The sequence below is a fragment of the Gorilla gorilla genome, chromosome 6 (assembly GCF_029281585.2).
Source record: "Gorilla gorilla gorilla isolate KB3781 chromosome 6, NHGRI_mGorGor1-v2.1_pri, whole genome shotgun sequence".
NCBI lineage: Eukaryota > Metazoa > Chordata > Mammalia > Primates > Hominidae > Gorilla > Gorilla gorilla.
Genome location: NC_073230.2, coordinates 24,209,708 through 24,227,040, shown reverse-complemented (window position 1 = coordinate 24,227,040; position 17,333 = coordinate 24,209,708). Strand labels below are relative to the sequence as shown.

Below are 17,333 nucleotides of genomic sequence, written 5' to 3'. Positions count from 1 at the left end.
GCTTGAAAATGCGTATTTCTTGAGTGGCTAACTGTCATTACCCACTCTTATAATCCCATAGTTTAGTAGTCCTAAATATTCATACTTCCCAGACCCTGACTTTCTTTTTCATTAACTTATTTTACTAAAATCTTAACATCTTAGATATCTTTACGTTTTGTTTTAATATTTAGATATACATGTTTTTCTTAGCCATAATGATTTAAAATCCTTATTTAATGAACTCAATTTCATGAAGCCTTGAGCATGATTAAATGCATTTTGTCAGCACCAGGCTACTTTCAAAAATGTGTTTAGACTTCTCACCCTGACAGCTGTTCTCTTTGCACTTTGCTTTTTAAGTAACACACTTGAGGAAGGCTGACATCAGTCAATCTATATTTGAACAGAAGAAGAGACCTTCCTTTGTTAGAATTTCCAGGATGCATCATTTAAGTTCAGCATGAAGCATACTGTGTTGACCCAAATAAGGGCACTGCAATTAGAGCACAAACCAAGGTAAGGGCTGATTCTCTATGGAATAGCCTTTCCACATATAATCATTTGTACTAAGGAAAGTATTACATTAGGAGATTCCAGGGCCTTATAATAATTTCAAAATGTAACAAAACAAACATGGAAAATGCCAAATGCCTTAAAGGAAGACAGAATTTTAAAACCTCCCACCTCGATGGCAGGTTAATAGGTGCAGCAAACCCCCATGGCACATGTGTACCTGTGTAACAACAACCTGCACATTCTGCATATGTATCCCAGAACTTAAAGTGTAATAATAAAAAATAATAATAAAATCTCCCTTCATATGTCACTTATAATCTCATCTTACAGTATAAGTGGGGACACTGTTAGGGCTACCCCAGACCTCATAGGACATTGTGAAAATGGCACAATTCTGTTTCCTTGGAAAATTAGCTAGTGTTGCAAAGTCACGGAAGTGACAAACCTACAAAATGCTCTAAAACTCTACAGATCAACCATTTACCCTCTCTCGGTCTAAAAACCTAGTAAGACAATAAAATACCACATGCTACCTAGAATGTAAAACAAGAAATTAATAATTTTTCGTAATGGGAAAGAACGTATACATTTTTCCCAAATAAATATTAATGGCTTCTCTTTTTAGAAAAACTTTTTCTCACCATGGAGATAATATTAGCCACTGAAACATTTCAAGAAAGGATTTGAGGATGACTACCAATAGACATTAATGCTGGAAATTTATTTCCACAGCTTGATTATACACTAAAATAGCAATACCCAGCTCTAAGTCCAACAGAGAGAAGCTAAAGCAGAAAGAAAAGAATTCCACCTCACTTAATTCATCGATCAATTCTTCCATTACTTTCTTTTAATTCAAACATGCATACACAAAGAAAGGTTTCTGTCCTTTAATTTTTTAACAGAATATACAGAGCCACACAATACGATTTCAATTTCAAATTATGGGAGATCATATTCAAATATGCTTAAGTTTGACAAGTTGCTGTTACAATACTGAGAAATTTCATGAAAACGGTATTTAACAATTTTTAAGATAATCAAATATCTTTTTGCTACATGGGCCAATGCATTAATAGTAACTTGTTTAAAAATGCAGTCTTTTAGACTTCAAATTATTATAAAACAATATCAAGATTATATAGATATACTTCCTGATTACTCAAAACTCGTTCCATTCTGATGGAGGCTGAAGGTAAATGTTATTATACATTAGAACATTTCATGAAACCACTTCTCCTTTGCACTTACCTGTAAAAGTCAAAAATTAAACCACAATTTCCTAAGACATAACTATTTCTAGAATACATTGGTGTAATCATAAAAGACTACAAGTAAATTATCACTTTTATACTAACACTTTTTACCACAACACATCTTTCCTAAAAAGACCAAAAAAAATTGGGAATTTGGATTTCCCTTAACATAACAGGATCTCATCCTTTCTGATTTTAATAAATTTCCACTCTTTTTCCAGTAGGAACTATCTACACAGCACAGTGCTACATATAATTATACCAGTGAGATGTACGTTCAGATTCACCATATAACCAACACAGTGGTACCATACAAAGTTTTTCTGCAGGTAAAAATGCTAAGAAAGGCCACAGTGGACAGTGCCCGACAATGAATACAGTAAATTCCAGGTGCCACCGAGCTTCAGAGACCACAAGTTTCAAATATTTTTCAGCAACGGAGAAAGAAAAAAACATGTAGAGAAACACAGAGTAAAAATATATAATTCCACTGTCAATAAGGTACTTTTCCAGATAGTGTTTCCTTCCTTAAACTGGCAAATCGAGCTTAACAGAAAATTACAGAAAGTGAACAAGATCATAATACGAAAGGAAATCTTCCTTGTTTTCTCATCAAAGGAATGCACTAGGATTCGCGCGGGGGTCTTTCTGGTTCCTGTATCTGTAGGTCAGCCAAACTCCCAGGATCTGGAATGGGGAAGAAAAATAAAATAAAGAAAAAGAAAGTAACATTTATGTATATTTATTCAGTTGATCAATAAAATAACTTTGGACCCTCTGAATCGCTTTGCATCTTTTGTTCAATGGGGAGAGATTTTTTTTCTTTTTGAAATGAAGTAAACCAAATGACGGGCGCTGAGAAAAAATTCAAACCAACACTGTGGTAAACTGAATGACTGGCCCTGAAGGATGTCCATGTCCTAACCCCTACGACCTGCAAATATGTTACCTTACACAGTAACAGGGACTTTGCGGGTGTGGTTACGGGTCTCAAGATAAATAGATTATTACCCAGGTGGGCTCAATGATATAATCACACGGGGACACATATGACGGAGGCAGGAAGGACAGAGTCAGAAACATGGAGAGAAGACACCGTGATGGCAGAAGTAAAGGGAAATAGAAAGAGAAGCTGCAACTCTCCTAGCTTTGAAGATGTAAAAGAAGGGCTGGTGAGCCTGGCCTCCAGAAGGTACTTTTATTTTAAACTTTTGATCTCCAGAACTGTAAGACAATAAGTTTGTGTTGTGTTAAGCAACTATGTGTGTGGTAACTTGTTACAGCAGAAATATGGAAAACTAATACAAAGTCAAAGTAGTCTAAATAGCTAAAATAGCATATATTTTGATAATTCAGGAATAAACTAGGTTCAGTAAAATTTAAGTAACAGAAAAAATCTTAAAATGAATAAATTTTCCAACACAGAAATTTAAAATGTTATAATTCCTACCTCTCTTGGTAGGAAGAGATGAAGCTGTTACTGTGCCATTTCCCACACCAAGTTCACTAAATTGTTAGCCAGTACAGTTTTTTAAATTAAGAAATGTGTGCTCTGTTTCGATTTCAAAGTTGGTTTATTTTAAATAAATGAAAATTGTAACTTTTTAGACTAAAAAAGATACAAAATTTTAATAGAATGAAATGAGTTTTAAACTGTATCTCCCACTTTCTACGTGTGCCAACTTTTAACCTAAATTTTGTTTATGTGACTTTGTAGCCACCATTAGCCCTTTTAAACTACTTCTAGAGAGTTAGGTAAGTCCCAGATTCTCTCCATTGACCACAATAAGAATCCACAAATTACTGTAAGATTCATAACTGGCAGTGTTTATAGCTGGTGGACTAAGGTCTGCAGGTTGAATCAAGGAAAGGTAAGCCTGATTTGAAGATGTGGAAAGTCATCTGTTTTGGAATCCATCTAATGGGGAAAAAGAAATTTATTTAACAAACATAACAAAGAGTTCTTTATGAAAGGTACCATTCTACAAACTACAAATTCATATAATCCTCCCAATAGCTTTCATAAAATAGATACTATCAATATCGTCATTTTACCAGTGAGGAAACTGAGGCAACAAGAGGTTAAATAGAATAATCACACAGGTCCTCAGTGGTAGAGCCCATGTTCAAACCTGGAGCCCATAAACTACCCCACTTTTGTGGTTTTCTTCGGTAATCTGACATGTCACTGGCTGTTCTCGGCCACACTAGCTGTTACAACACGGAAATACTTACATATCTGTAGTTAAACAACTATTTCTTTGAGTCCCCCCGCCCCACCTCAACCTGCCCAAATATCACTTGCCAAAGCTCCCCACCTTGGAAATTTTCAGCACAGGGAGCTTCTGGTCAGAATTTTCGAGGATGTTAATATTTTGACTATCACCCCTGGATATATGCTGAGAGTGTAAATCACAGTCCTTGGGGGAAGAAAGCAATCAAACAAACTAAATACTCATAATCCGGAGCCACATTTTACCAGAATTGTATTCCTCCAACTTGGCTATAAGTGCCAAAAGGGGAAAATCTCTCCCCTTCCTTGCCCGACTGTTCAGAGAGGGATAGAAAGGAAGGCTACATCCAAAATGCAAAAAGATCAAAACTGGATAATTATTGAACTTCAAGCTTACAAAAGTGCTCATGATTAAGAGGGCACTTTTCAAAGGTAACTTTGATTAGATGTCATCAACTCTGCGGTCTCTAGAACCTACACTCAGTGTAGGTCACCAAGATATATTGCTCATAACATGAAAATGTATGTAGAAAAATAAAGTACATGTAGAATATGCAATAAGCTGGTACTCATTTTACTAAACATAGAACGGGCAGAAGGAAATATGCCACAATATAAATGATTGTTTCTGAGTAGGTAATTTCAGTAGCTACGTCTAATTTTTCATCTTCATAATTTTTTGTAGTTTCTCAAGTTACTACAAAGAACATGTATTAATCATCATAGCTTTTTTCAGATTCTAAATCAATGTTTCTCTCATGGTTTAGGTTTGTTTAAAGGTATAATAAATAGTTCAAATCAAATCTTTCTATTTCACCTATGAGAAGAAGTTATCAGCTAAGTAACTGCATCCCTTCAAATTCTGAGAATCTGTGATTCTGTGAATATTGAGCAAAATATAAACTTAAAAAGTGAGAGCCTACCACTATCACTATCCATAAAACCAGGTTGCATAAGTTATAAAAATCTCTAGCCAGATTTCCAAAGGAGACAGTATGTAAGATATAAAGCAGGATTCCATGAAAGAACACTTTAGAAATCTAAGACTCATGAGTTCTATTTTTAAAGAACTCCTACTTAAAAAATAGCATAACTGAAGGCAGTGTGATCCGATGACAAGAAAACTGGGCTGCTCAAAAGAACTAAATTCTCAAAATAAATTCCAGATATAAAAAAGAAGCCACGTGGCAAAATTCTGATAACTGCTGACTCTAGCTGATGTGTAGAGAGAAATTACTCCAGTTTTTCTCTATCTGTATTTTTAAGTTTTCATAACAAAAATCTATGGTTTTTAAACAAAAGAAGAGAGAAATGCACAGAATTCTTGTCAAGCTGTATATCATTTTTCTAGAATTAATGTCACAACCAACTCACAAGTCAGATAGCTCTTTTCTGAGAAACAGTGAAATGAAAAAATGGTCAGACTAAAGAGGGAAGTCAGAAGGAACTTTAAAAAAATGAATATTGGGCCGGGTGCAATGACTCACACCTGTAACCCCAGCACTTTGTGAGGTTGAGGTCGGCAGATCACTTGAGGCCAGGGGTTCCAGACCAGCCTGGCCAACATGGTGAAACCCTGTCTCTACCAAAAATACAAAAATTAGCTGGGTGTAGTGGTGCATGCCTGTAACCCCAGCTACTCGGGAGGCTGAGGTGGGAGAATCGCTTGAACCCAAGAGGTGGAGCTTGCAGTAAGCCGAGACTGCACCACTACACTCCAGCCTAAGCGACGGAGCAAGACTCTGTCTCAAAATAAATAAATGAAATAAATAAATAAAAATAAAAAATGAATACTAGGCCAGGCACTGTGGTTCATGCCTGTAATCCCAGCACTTTGGGAGGCCGAGGTGGGCAGATCACGAGGTCAGGAGATCCAGACCATCCTGGCTAACATGGTGAAACCCCGTCTCTACTAAAAATACAAAAAATTAGCTGGGCGTGGTGGCGGGCGCCTGTAGTCCCAGCTACTCAGGAGGCTGAGACAGGAGAATAGCGTGAACCCGGGAGGCGGAGCTTGCAGTGAGCCAAGATTGTGCCACTGCACTCCAGCCTGGGCGACAGAGCAAGACTTCATCTCAAAAAAAAAAAAGAATATTAATCTTGGTCTTTTTTTTTCCTATGCTGTTAATGACAGCCAAATGTACATATTTCATTCTTGATGAGAAAAAAAGAAACTAAACTTGAATAAAATATATGATAAATACACATACATAAATATTGTACTATATATTAATTGCATATTATACACAATACATTATGCACATATAGACATTATGCATAGGTTTTAGAAGGCTAGGAAAAGGGGAATGAAAAATGGTGTAGGAAGGCAATTTTTCAAGGTGTATCTTTTTATATATGTATGTCTGTGTATTATAGACATTAACATACATATTAAACAATGTGAATGTCCTACCTTTTCCAAATTAAATTTAAAATTATAATTCATCATACAACTGTAGAAATAGAAGAGACCCTAGAGATAATTCAATCTAATCTCACTCATTAGTTCATTAAATTTTACATAAGAAGAGACAGATCAAGCCTTTCACCTGGTCCTAAAGTTGGTGCTATTAATAGACTTGTAAGATCTTCTGATTCTAAACCAAGGTTCCTCTTTTTACAGTGCTAGTTCTCAATGAAAATGCTCACTGATAACAAGAATCAAGGCCCTTTGTCATGCAAAACAGGAATCTCTGTGACAAACGAGGAAAAATATTGTTATTTGCACATACCTCTGTAAAACTGAAGAACAGGCCAATACCACCAACAAATCTCAAAACCTCTCCAGCATATTCTCCTATGATTGGAGCACATGGCGAGCACGAGTGGTCACTTTTAACACAGCTCTGCACCAATTAAAGTAAAAAAACCTTTATTTCAAAATACATTTATAAAAAGCCCATAAAAACTGCATACACACAAAATTAGTGTCTAAGAGTATTATATCCAATTTGAGGCCTTGGTTTTTTAGTGTGCAAATCTCTAAGACAGCCCCCAAGACTCCCACTCTCCCCTCTCAATGGTGTACACACCCTATACAATCACTGCTCTTGAGTATGCGTGGAACTTGTGAATATGATAGGACCGTCACTTCCATGTTACCTTACATCAGATAAGACTCCATTATGCATTACAAAAGACTCCATCTTAACAGAATGGAGAGATTCTCACGGTGACTTTGATGCTGCCACATTGTGAAAGAGTAACATAGGACCTGAGAGCAGCTTCTAGTTGCAGAGAGAGACCTCCAGCCAACAGGCAGCAAAAAAACAGGGGTGGTCCCACAGCCACAAAGACTGAATTCTTCCAACAACCACTGAGCGTGGGGAGAGGACCCCAAGCTTCAGATGAGGCTGCAGCCTCAGATGACACCTTGATTTCAGCCAGGTAAGCAGAGGACCCAGCCAAGCCTGACCCAGGGAAACTGTGAGATAATAAATGGGTATTTAAAGCCACTAAATGGATATTTAAAGCCAGTGTGTTTCTATTGCTGTGTAATAATGTGTTACGCAGCAACAGAAACATAACACAGACCCCCTACAAGGAGATAATCTCACAAAAGAAGCCTCACTGAGGAAATATTCAGCTTAGGGCTCAGAGATGTGATAACAGGAGTTTCCCCAAAATATGAACACACGAACTGACGTACTGTTATTTCTTTCACAACTTGTTCCAGGAAGAGAAGGATGGGAAGAAATTAGGGACAATAAACCATTAGCATCTGTGTCCAATAGGGCCTTGAAATTCTCAACACTCTCTGGAGTGGGTATTTGAGAACAGGCAAATGATACAACAGAGGACATGGAAATATAATGTAAATATATATATAAAATAATTCTGAAACACAATTCAGCATCAGAAAGTCCATTTCTTCCACATTAATCATTATTTATCTGTAATACATTTCCAAAAACATATATTATACAATGTACTTACAGCCAGACAGGTGTCATTTGGGTTAACACTTCGGAACCCACAGCAGTTTAGATTTCTCTGGATGTCATTTCGAGCACTTGCCGTATTGTTCCAACCAACCTCCAGAAGCTGACCCTAGTAAATGTGTTTAATATATAAAATGTGTCATCCCTGCAGAAAATGTATAAAGCTGGAGCCTGTAACTTTTAGTACTAAGTGTACCTAAAATAATTTTTATTTTAAAAATCCTTAAAACTTTTCAAAGGCTTATTCTTCAGTTTGCAGCAAAAATTAAGGCACTATTTCTATCCCAAGATTGAAAAACTCCTAATTTTTTACATGCATTTAAAAGAATTTACATGCAACTTAAAAGAAGCACTTGGTTCAAAGGCATAATTCTCAGAGTGTTAACAAGGCAAAAGTTCTGTTGCTCCATGACAGAAACCTGGATTTGTCTACAAATTAGAGCTTGAAAACAGTCATTGCTAGACTGGAACCACAAGCATTCTGGAGCAAATGTTTCATTGCATAATAGTGGGAAAAGATTGGGGGAACATCTTTTAGCCATAGCACTTTTAAACCCAGTGAAAGCAAAATCCGATTTAAAAGATACCAAAAATGGCAACACCTGATGGTGTCCGGCTCCAACCTGCTGCACTAATGCAAAGGGAACAAGAGAGTTTTGCTATCCAGAGTGAAGGTGGCATTCTGTGCAAGACGAAATTATTTTATATTCTAATCATTTCCCTCCTTTTTTTCATACTCATGCTATGTGGTATAATAAAGTAGAAGAAAAAAGTCTTAGCTTACCTGTTGCTCCCGGTTCAGGGCTAAACAAGCGCAAGATACAGAAAACTGAACAATAAATACAAGTAACAGAATAATCATATACTGAGAGTTAGAAGTTAAGGATACTTCTAAATATTCTTAGAATGCCATAAAACAGAGGTACAGAGGTACTGACAACTTTAGAATGCACAAGAAGTAATTAACCCAGAATACAGAACAGATGGCACTTAGAGAAAGTTCAAAAAGGATACACATATTATTATTTTGGTAAGTAATACATAGTTGCATCAAATTTATATAGAAAAATACTAGTCATAATTACATAACTAAAAATAGATTAGAATTTCATTCAGAATAAAATAAAAATTCTTACATGTACAAAACAGACATAGGTATAGATAAACACATGTAAGCTTTTTTAATATTAACTCTAAGAAAACACTGAAATTCTCAACCAAACATTAATGTGTAAAAAAGGGCCTAGAAGTCACCAAATCAATTCAATTTAACTCTGAATTTACAATACATAAATAGGACCACACTGAACTTGCAGAATATATTCTTCAGGATGTCACAAGGACAGGGTGAGAATATGAAAACATACAATAACATTACCCTAAGAAATGTTTCTAACAGTTCTTGAACAAATATGCATAAGGCTTGCTTGGAGTTGCTTTCTGGCAATAAATTTCCTAGTGATAATATTAAATTAGTTGTAACCATCAAAATAGTCATCAAGAGTAAAATCTTGATTTTTAAAAAGGATACAAAAAATAGCAACACCTGATGATGTTTTACAGCTCCAATCAGACCCACTAAAGCAATCAGGAACAAGAAGATGCCCACTGCAATGACCACGCCGACCACTCGGAGACTGGAAATCAGCCCGAAGCCAATGCCCCACGCAGCAATTCCAATTAGCAGCAGACTAACCAACTGCAAAAACACCCAGGGGGCAGGGGTAGAGGACGAGGGAGAGGAGAGAGAATGGGGAAAATGCCGGTTAATTAAATATCAACAATATCCTTCAGGCACCTACGTAGTCTCTTACAAATAAGCACTAAAACTTAATACAAGAATACACACAAGATCTCAATAGGCAGTATTGTTTTAACAAATTACATTAATCCCCAGGTGTGCTTTATTCTTGCAAAAGAAAAAAAAAAGACTGATGATACGCAAAAGTCTCACAGAGCCTCAGAAGTCATCTGTTTACTAAGAGCCTAAATGCATGCTACTGAAGATTTTGAAGAAATCACATACGCAAAAACTTCTAGATGCCAAGCTCAGTCCAACATATTGATCTCTTCAAATGGACATCACCTATCTTTCCTTCAAAGCCCAAATGCACTGTAATTTTCTCTGGGAAGCCCTCCTAGTCCCCAGCTGACTAAAGAAATCCCTCCATTGTCGGGCCGATCTCTGTTCCTGGAACATGGTTCTCTCGTTCCCTTCATCACACATTGTGTTTCCAAGCTTGTCTCTCCAGAAGACTGGCAGCAACTTGAGAGTAAGGACCCACATCTGTTCACCTGGCTATACAGCCCCAGAATCTATCACAAGACCGGGTCCCTGGGAATACTCAAAAACTGCTCATAGAATTGCTGCTGAAATTAACTGCTTTAAATGTCATCATCTATTTTATTAAAAATCATACATATAGAGATCATTAAAACTCTTAGCAGAATAAAAAGAATGTAAGAGACTTTAGCTATTTAAAGTGAACTAGTATTCTGAGCAAAAAGAAATTCTTGGATATGCCAATTGTTTTATTCATATATTTATAAAACAACACTGGTTGAAGAACATATGCCTAGTGGTTATGACCTGTAAAAGTCAAAATGATATTACTTCTTTAAAATCCCACTTAAAAATAGTATGCCACATAAAGATGGTAATTCACTTATAGAAGATGAAGCTTACATAGGTATTAGGGGAGGAATGGGGGACAGGTTGTTGAACAGGAAGGAAACAGTACCTTCACTTCAATCATGAGTCAACCATTTCCTGGAGCAATCTGACAGCATAATACCCAATTAGGAAAAATCAAAACATAAAAAAATATATTTTCTAGCACCATTTAAAAGCCTGATAAACTTTGCTTAGAAATATAAAAATAAATTACCACTTACTCAAATGCATCTTTTTCTGCTCAAATGTGTAAATTTTCATATGTAATATAATAGTTTGTCAGGCAAATTTTACATCTACTGGTACAGTAAACCTTACATATGTAGAGATACAAGCAAAACTGCTACATGAGTGTCTATTTGTACTCAAAGAAAATATTTTTTTGTATTTTTTTGCCAAAGAGACAAAACTTGAGAATAAAAGGAACCATCTATAGCATAATATAATCAAATTCGAGAGTTATATGGACTTGGTGGGCTCCACTGCAGCTGGTACACCCAGCAAGCTTTTCTTTTCAGAGGGACAACGAGAGGCAAAAATTTTCACAAATTTTGCCACTCAGAAATTCGTCTAGTCCTTCTCATTTTCCCAACTGCTCCTTATCAGCAGGCCCATTTGCCTCTGTTTCATTTTATCATATTCACTAACAGTCTTCTCACAACTTCAAACAGTCTTGGACTGAAAAAAAGTCCTCTGCCCCTTCACAAGTGAGCTTATTTCTGACTCTGTGGTATTCAAATTTAACACATTTCCTTTCAGGAGCTGTAAAAGACAGAAGCCTGAAGGAGGTGCGAAGGAAGAAGGAGGGCTGGATGATGCGCGGCAGGAGGGCTATGCTTAGCATCCTTGCTGCATCATGGTACCAAACGCTGAAGATGGTCCACATGTGCAAGACATCAGAGCAGCTTGCTGTATTTCTGTTTCCAGAGAAACAGAACCAATAGGAAATATATCTATATCTACATCTATCTATCTATTGAGTGAAAATCCAACAGTGAAACAGAGACAGAGAGATTTTAAAGAATTGGCTCACATGATTGTCGTGACTGGCAAGTCAGAAATTTGTAGAGCTGGCCAGCAGGCTGGAAACTCAAGCAGAATTCCTTCTTCCTCAGAAAACCTTAATCTTTGTTCTTAAGGTCTTCAACTGATGGGATAAGGCCCACTCACATGATGGAAGGTAATAGGATTTAAAGTCAACTGACTGTAAATGTTGGTCACATCTACAAATATTTTTGCAGCAACATCTAGACTAGTGCTTGACCAAACAACTGGGCACCATAGCCTAGCCAAGTTCACATATAAAATTAACCATCACATTTGCCAACATCCAAGTCCTCAGTGTGATGCATATATCCTAATTCAGTTAAATTCACAGGCAGAACTACATTGTATCTTTTAAGTCTTAGAGCCAAAAAAGATAAGAAGCATGAATAAGGGTATTACTAATAAAATTCTTCTAACCCCATCGTTCTTTAAGATCTTTAAGATTCTTTAAATCCTTTTGGGAATTATACTACATCCTTACTGTATTACTGAAATTCTTAAATATGAGAATATTAAAAGTTACACATGTTTAAATAGTAAATTCAAAGTTAATTATTCATCGACAAGTACCTGATGCTGACTACGTGCTAAAAGCCAGAGACGAGACATCCCTATTAGAACAGGGCTTGGCAAACTTTCTCTGCAAAGGGCCAGATATTTATTATCAGGCTTTGCAGATCACATGGTCTCTGCCATAACTATCCAACTCTGCCACTGTACACAAAAGCAGTGACAGACAATATGTAAACAAATGAGCAGGCACGGCTGTGTTCCAATAACTATTTATACATACAAAATTTGAATTCATATAATTTTAATGCATCACAAAATATCATTCCTCCTTTTTTTAACTTTCAAAAATGTGAAACCATTCTAAGTTAGCAGGCTGTACAAAAATAGTCAATGAGATGGATCTGGCTGTGGGCTGTAGTTTTCGGACCCGTGCTCTAGAAGTCGGTATAGAAGAGAATGAAAAATTACAATAGGACAAATAATCAAATAATTGCTACCCCCTCCCGAGACTTTTTATAAGGCGAGTAAGAATATAGAACAATAATCTCCCCCTGACACACAAAAAAATTCAGATAAACAGAATAGGCCAGCTGACCCCTCTGTAAATATAATCTTCAGTAGTAAAAGAATAAGTATTTATTATTTATTTGCTTTTTATTTTATTTTATTTTTTGGAGACAGAGTTTTGCTCTTTCACCCGGGCTGGAGTGCAATGGCGCAATTTCGGCTCACTGCGACCTCCACCTCCCGCGTTCAAGTGATTCTCCCACCTCAGCCTTCCCAGTAGCTGGGATTACAGGCATACGCCACCACGTCCAGCTAATTTTTGTATTTTTAGTAGAGAAGGGGTTTCACCATGTTGGCCAGGCTGGTCTCGAACTCCTGACCTCAGGTGATCCACCTGCCTCGGCCTCCCAAACTGCTGGGATTACAGGCATGAGCCACCGCGCCCGGCCAAGGATAAATATTATCTTATATGGTAAAAGATGGAACTAAATTAAGGATCTTTAAAGGAGGTGCTTATCCTAGATTAAGAGGTGGGCCCTAAATGTTGTATCCTAGATTATGAGGTGGGCCCTAAATGTCATAACAGGTATCCTTAAGAGAGAGGCACAGGGAAATTAGAGAGAGACACACACAATGTAGAAAGTGACATAAAAAAAAGAGGCAGAGACTAATGCAGCCACAAGGAATGCCAGCAGCCACCAGAAAATGGAAGACGCAAGAACAGATTCTCCCCCAGGTCCCTGAGAGAGCCTGACTCTGTGGACACCTTGATTTTGGTCTTCTGGTCTCCAGGACTGTGAGGGGATAAATTTCTGTTATTTTGAGTCACGATGTTTGTGGTAATTTGCTACAGCAGTCCTGGAAAAGAAATCCAGAACAATTCACCTATTTGGAGTTTGACAAATCAGGAACCTCTCACTGTTACAGAACCTGCCTGGAATTTTACCATCAGTGGAATCCTTATCATGTAGCTGGGGCGAAGTGTTCTGGTACCCTCATGAGCATCCTCCCAGCAAAGCAAATACATTATCTGCATCATCGTTTCGGCAATATGAGGAAACTCTTCAATGCTCACTCAGTTGCCAACTAACAGGTTCATTAATAATGAGAATCTATTAATGTAAATGTAAAGAAAAGATCTCTACAACCAAAAAGAGGGGAGAAAACACTAGTTTAGTTCTCAGATTAGGCTTTATGCTATTATTGAGAATGTTATCTAGAATATTCACAAGTACCTCTGTTCTGGTTTTTTTCTTTTCCTGCAGATAGAGGGAAAAAAGAGGCTGCTTCCTTCTACATAACCCTCTGTCAAGGGCATTCCTCACCAAGTTGATTCTGCTGTGTCTTCAATATAGTTTTCAGTCTACCCTAATTACCACTACCAGGCAGTCCTCTAAAACCATCAAAGAGGGTTTCCTATCGCTGCTTTTGCAAATTAACACAAGTGTAGTGGCTTAAAATAACACAAATGTATTGCCTTACAGTTCTGGAGGCTGTGTTGGTCAGGTTGTACTCCTGAAAGCTCCAGAGGGAGAATCTGTTTCCTTGCTTCGTCTAGTTCCTGGGGGTTTTCTGCATTCCTTGGCATATAACCCCTTCCTCTGTCTTCAAAGCCAGGAGCATATCATGTTCAAACCCCTCAAATATGCACATCGTTTTTTGACTCTGACCCTCTTTCCTCCCTCTTCCAAGGACCTGTGTGATTCCATAAAGCTCACCCAGATAATCCAGAATAATCTCCCCATCTCAAGACTCTTCATTTAATCACATCTTCAAAGTCCTTTTAGGTATGTAAAGTAACGTGTTTGTAGGTTTCAAGGATTAGGATATGAACGACTTTTTGGAGTGTGTGGTTATTTAGCCCACCACAGAGGGTTCTTGGAACATGGGCAACTGAGCTACCATAGAATCCTTTCAGCTACAAATATTTTAAAACACTGAAAAGACTGTAACATTTTATTTAAATATGTAAGTGAGCACAGAAAAACTATGGGAAATTCCTACAGGCCAGAAATGAAAGGAGAATCGAAAGCTAGAACTGTAAGCATACAGCTGGTGCTGTGGGGTCCCATGAGCAGGTGGGGAAGGAGTTCCTGGATCAGAACAGCCCCTAACGGGAAAGGATTTAGGTTTCGTAGCAGAGCTAGGAAGTGGAACTGAGACTCTTGCATAACTGGGATCTCCAAAAAGCTGTATTTTCAGTGTCAGGGGTTAGAGAAAAACCACAACAACCTATCCAGAAAGAGAGCAAAGACTTTTCAGTCTCTTCAAAAAGTTTTCAAGAAAGAGAAACACGAGCCTATCAAACAAGAGCCTATCATGCCGATGCTTGCAGTCTAAGAGTACACTGCCTCAGGCATGCAGGAATCCTCAAGACAAACAATTCAAATAAAAGCTGATTACAAGAGGTGACGGCACTTGGGGGAGAAAAGCTCATAAACGCATATGCAAAATTTGCTCAGGAGGGACCCTTCCAAATCCCAGCCCTTACAGGATTCCCAAAGAAAAAAATAAAAACATTGCTGCCAATCAAAAAATCACAAAATGACTAAGAAAAAAATTTACCATGAGAGAGATATGACAAATATAACAAAAGAAGGATAAAAGCTCCCAAGAACTTGAGATGACAGAACTAACTGAAGGAGACTAAAACAAAATATTTTAAACTGACTAAAAAGATAAAAGGGGGCTGGGCACGGTGGCTCACGCCTGTAATCCCAACACTTTGGGAGGCCGAAGCGGGTGGATCACTTGAGGTCAGTTGTTCAAGAGCAGTCTGGCCAACATGGTGAAACTCTGTCTCTACCAAAATATTTTTAAAAAAATAGCCGGGTGTCATGGTGGGCGCCTGTAATCCCAGCTACTTGGGAGGCTGAAGCAGGAGAATCACTTGAACCCGAGAGGCAGAGGTTGCAGTGAGCCGAGATCGTGCCACTGCACTCCAGCCTGGGCAACAGAGTGAGACTCCATTTCAAAAATAATAATAATAATAAAATAAAAAAATAAAAAATATTAAACAGAAAAATAAAAAGATAAAGGGGGAATAAAAACTATTTTAAAAACCCATATTTTTTAAAATGCAAACTTAAAAAAGAGTCACTTAAAACAAACTCAATGGTAGGAGAAAGAAGAGAAACTTACAATAGAAAGAATACATAAAGCTTCATTAAAGGAGAGAAAAGTAACAGCCCTTGGCAAAATTATTTAAGAGAAAGGTTAATAATAAACCCTTCCAAATTTTTAAACTGATAAATACCTACCAAAAAGCCAAAGCAAAAATCACACTCAGTGACAAAAGATAGGAAACATTATTCTAGCTAATGGTAAGATAAAAATAAATCACAAACATTTTCTCCAAAATTCAGGAATAAGACAGGGTGTGGACTTTCACCACATCTATTCAGCATTGTGGTGGGGTTTTAGACAACTAAGTGTAAATACAAAAGAACAATGGGAGGAGAGAAACACAGCTTTCATTATTCAAAAATTATTAGGAGCATCTACAAAGGAAATCCAAAAAATCAAAAAAAAATTAAAATTGGTAAGAACCAGCGAAGTTGCTAGAAACAGAATCAATACACAAAAATCAACAACATGCTGATGCACCAAAAAAAATTTTTTTCATGTACTTTTTAGGATATAATTTGTAATATACCCCCAAAATATAAGATATATATGAAGAAATCCAACAAAAGTAGTCCAAGATCTTCATGAAGAAAATTGTGAAATGTATTTGAAGAACATGAAAGAAGACCTAAAATAAACAAAGAGATAAAGAAGATTAAGGAGAAAAGCTTGTATCTGCTGCACTTTTTCTTAGCCCAGCTGCACTGTCACCAGAACCATGAAGAAGAAACGCTCCTGGTAGCAAATCAGTCCTGTCAGTGGTTCAATCTAACTGTCCTGAATGCCACCCTTGTTGTTGTTTTCACCCATGTCTGCAAAACTTGAGCCTGACTCTACATATTTTGGATATATTTCTTTTTTTTTTAAAGTAAAATTAAATAGATTTTAAAAATTTAAAAACTAAATAAGTTAAAAACCATCTAACAAATATCAGAACCTATTATAATGGCCAGGCACAGTGGCTCATGCGTGTAATCCTAGCACTTTGGGAAGCCAAGGCGGGATGATCACTTGAGGTCAAGAGTTCGAGACCAGCCTGGCCAACACAGTGAAACCCCGTCTCTACTAGAAATACAAAAATCAGCCAGAAATAGCTTGAACGCAGGAGACAGAGTTTGCAGTGAGCCAAGATCACGCCACTGCACTCCACCCTGGGTGACAGAGCAAGACTCTGTCTCAAAAAAATAAAATAAAATAAGAGATATGACAAATACCTCATTTTAATGGTTCAGTCGTTAAAGCAGGTAACTGATACAGATCTAAATAAGCCAGCAGCATAGTCTTTGAGAGAGGCAAAATTCTAAGTCAGCAGAGAAAGAGTAGACTTTAATAAGTAGCCTTGTGACAACCACCTTCTCATTTTGAAAACTGATATTATTAATCCCTACCTCAAACCATAAACTCTACTTTAAGCACAACTTAAAAGTATAGAAAATATTTTAATGACTTTGTGGGTAAGGAAAAATTTCTTTGAAACAAGTTTCAAAAAATGCGCATATAACACTGACATGGCATTTACTCTGTTTAAGAAAGTATTA

The 17,333-nt window shown here is 37.1% G+C and overlaps 1 protein-coding gene across 1 annotated transcript in view; it reads right to left on the bottom strand.

Annotated features, from left to right (window-relative positions):
• Nucleotides 1–1,326: 1,326 nt before the first annotated feature.
• TSPAN13 (tetraspanin 13) overlaps nt 1,327–17,333 on the bottom strand; it is a 31,049-nt gene continuing 15,042 nt past the window's right edge. The window contains exons 2-6 of the mRNA XM_004045131.5: nt 9,460–9,627; nt 8,713–8,793; nt 7,924–8,037; nt 6,720–6,833; nt 1,327–2,441 (exon numbers count right to left, since the gene is read on the bottom strand). Of these exons, the coding sequence (XP_004045179.2) occupies nt 2,367–2,441; nt 6,720–6,833; nt 7,924–8,037; nt 8,713–8,793; nt 9,460–9,627 (552 nt within the window). The 3' untranslated portion in view covers nt 1,327–2,366. The remainder of the gene's footprint in view (nt 2,442–6,719; nt 6,834–7,923; nt 8,038–8,712; nt 8,794–9,459; nt 9,628–17,333) is intronic.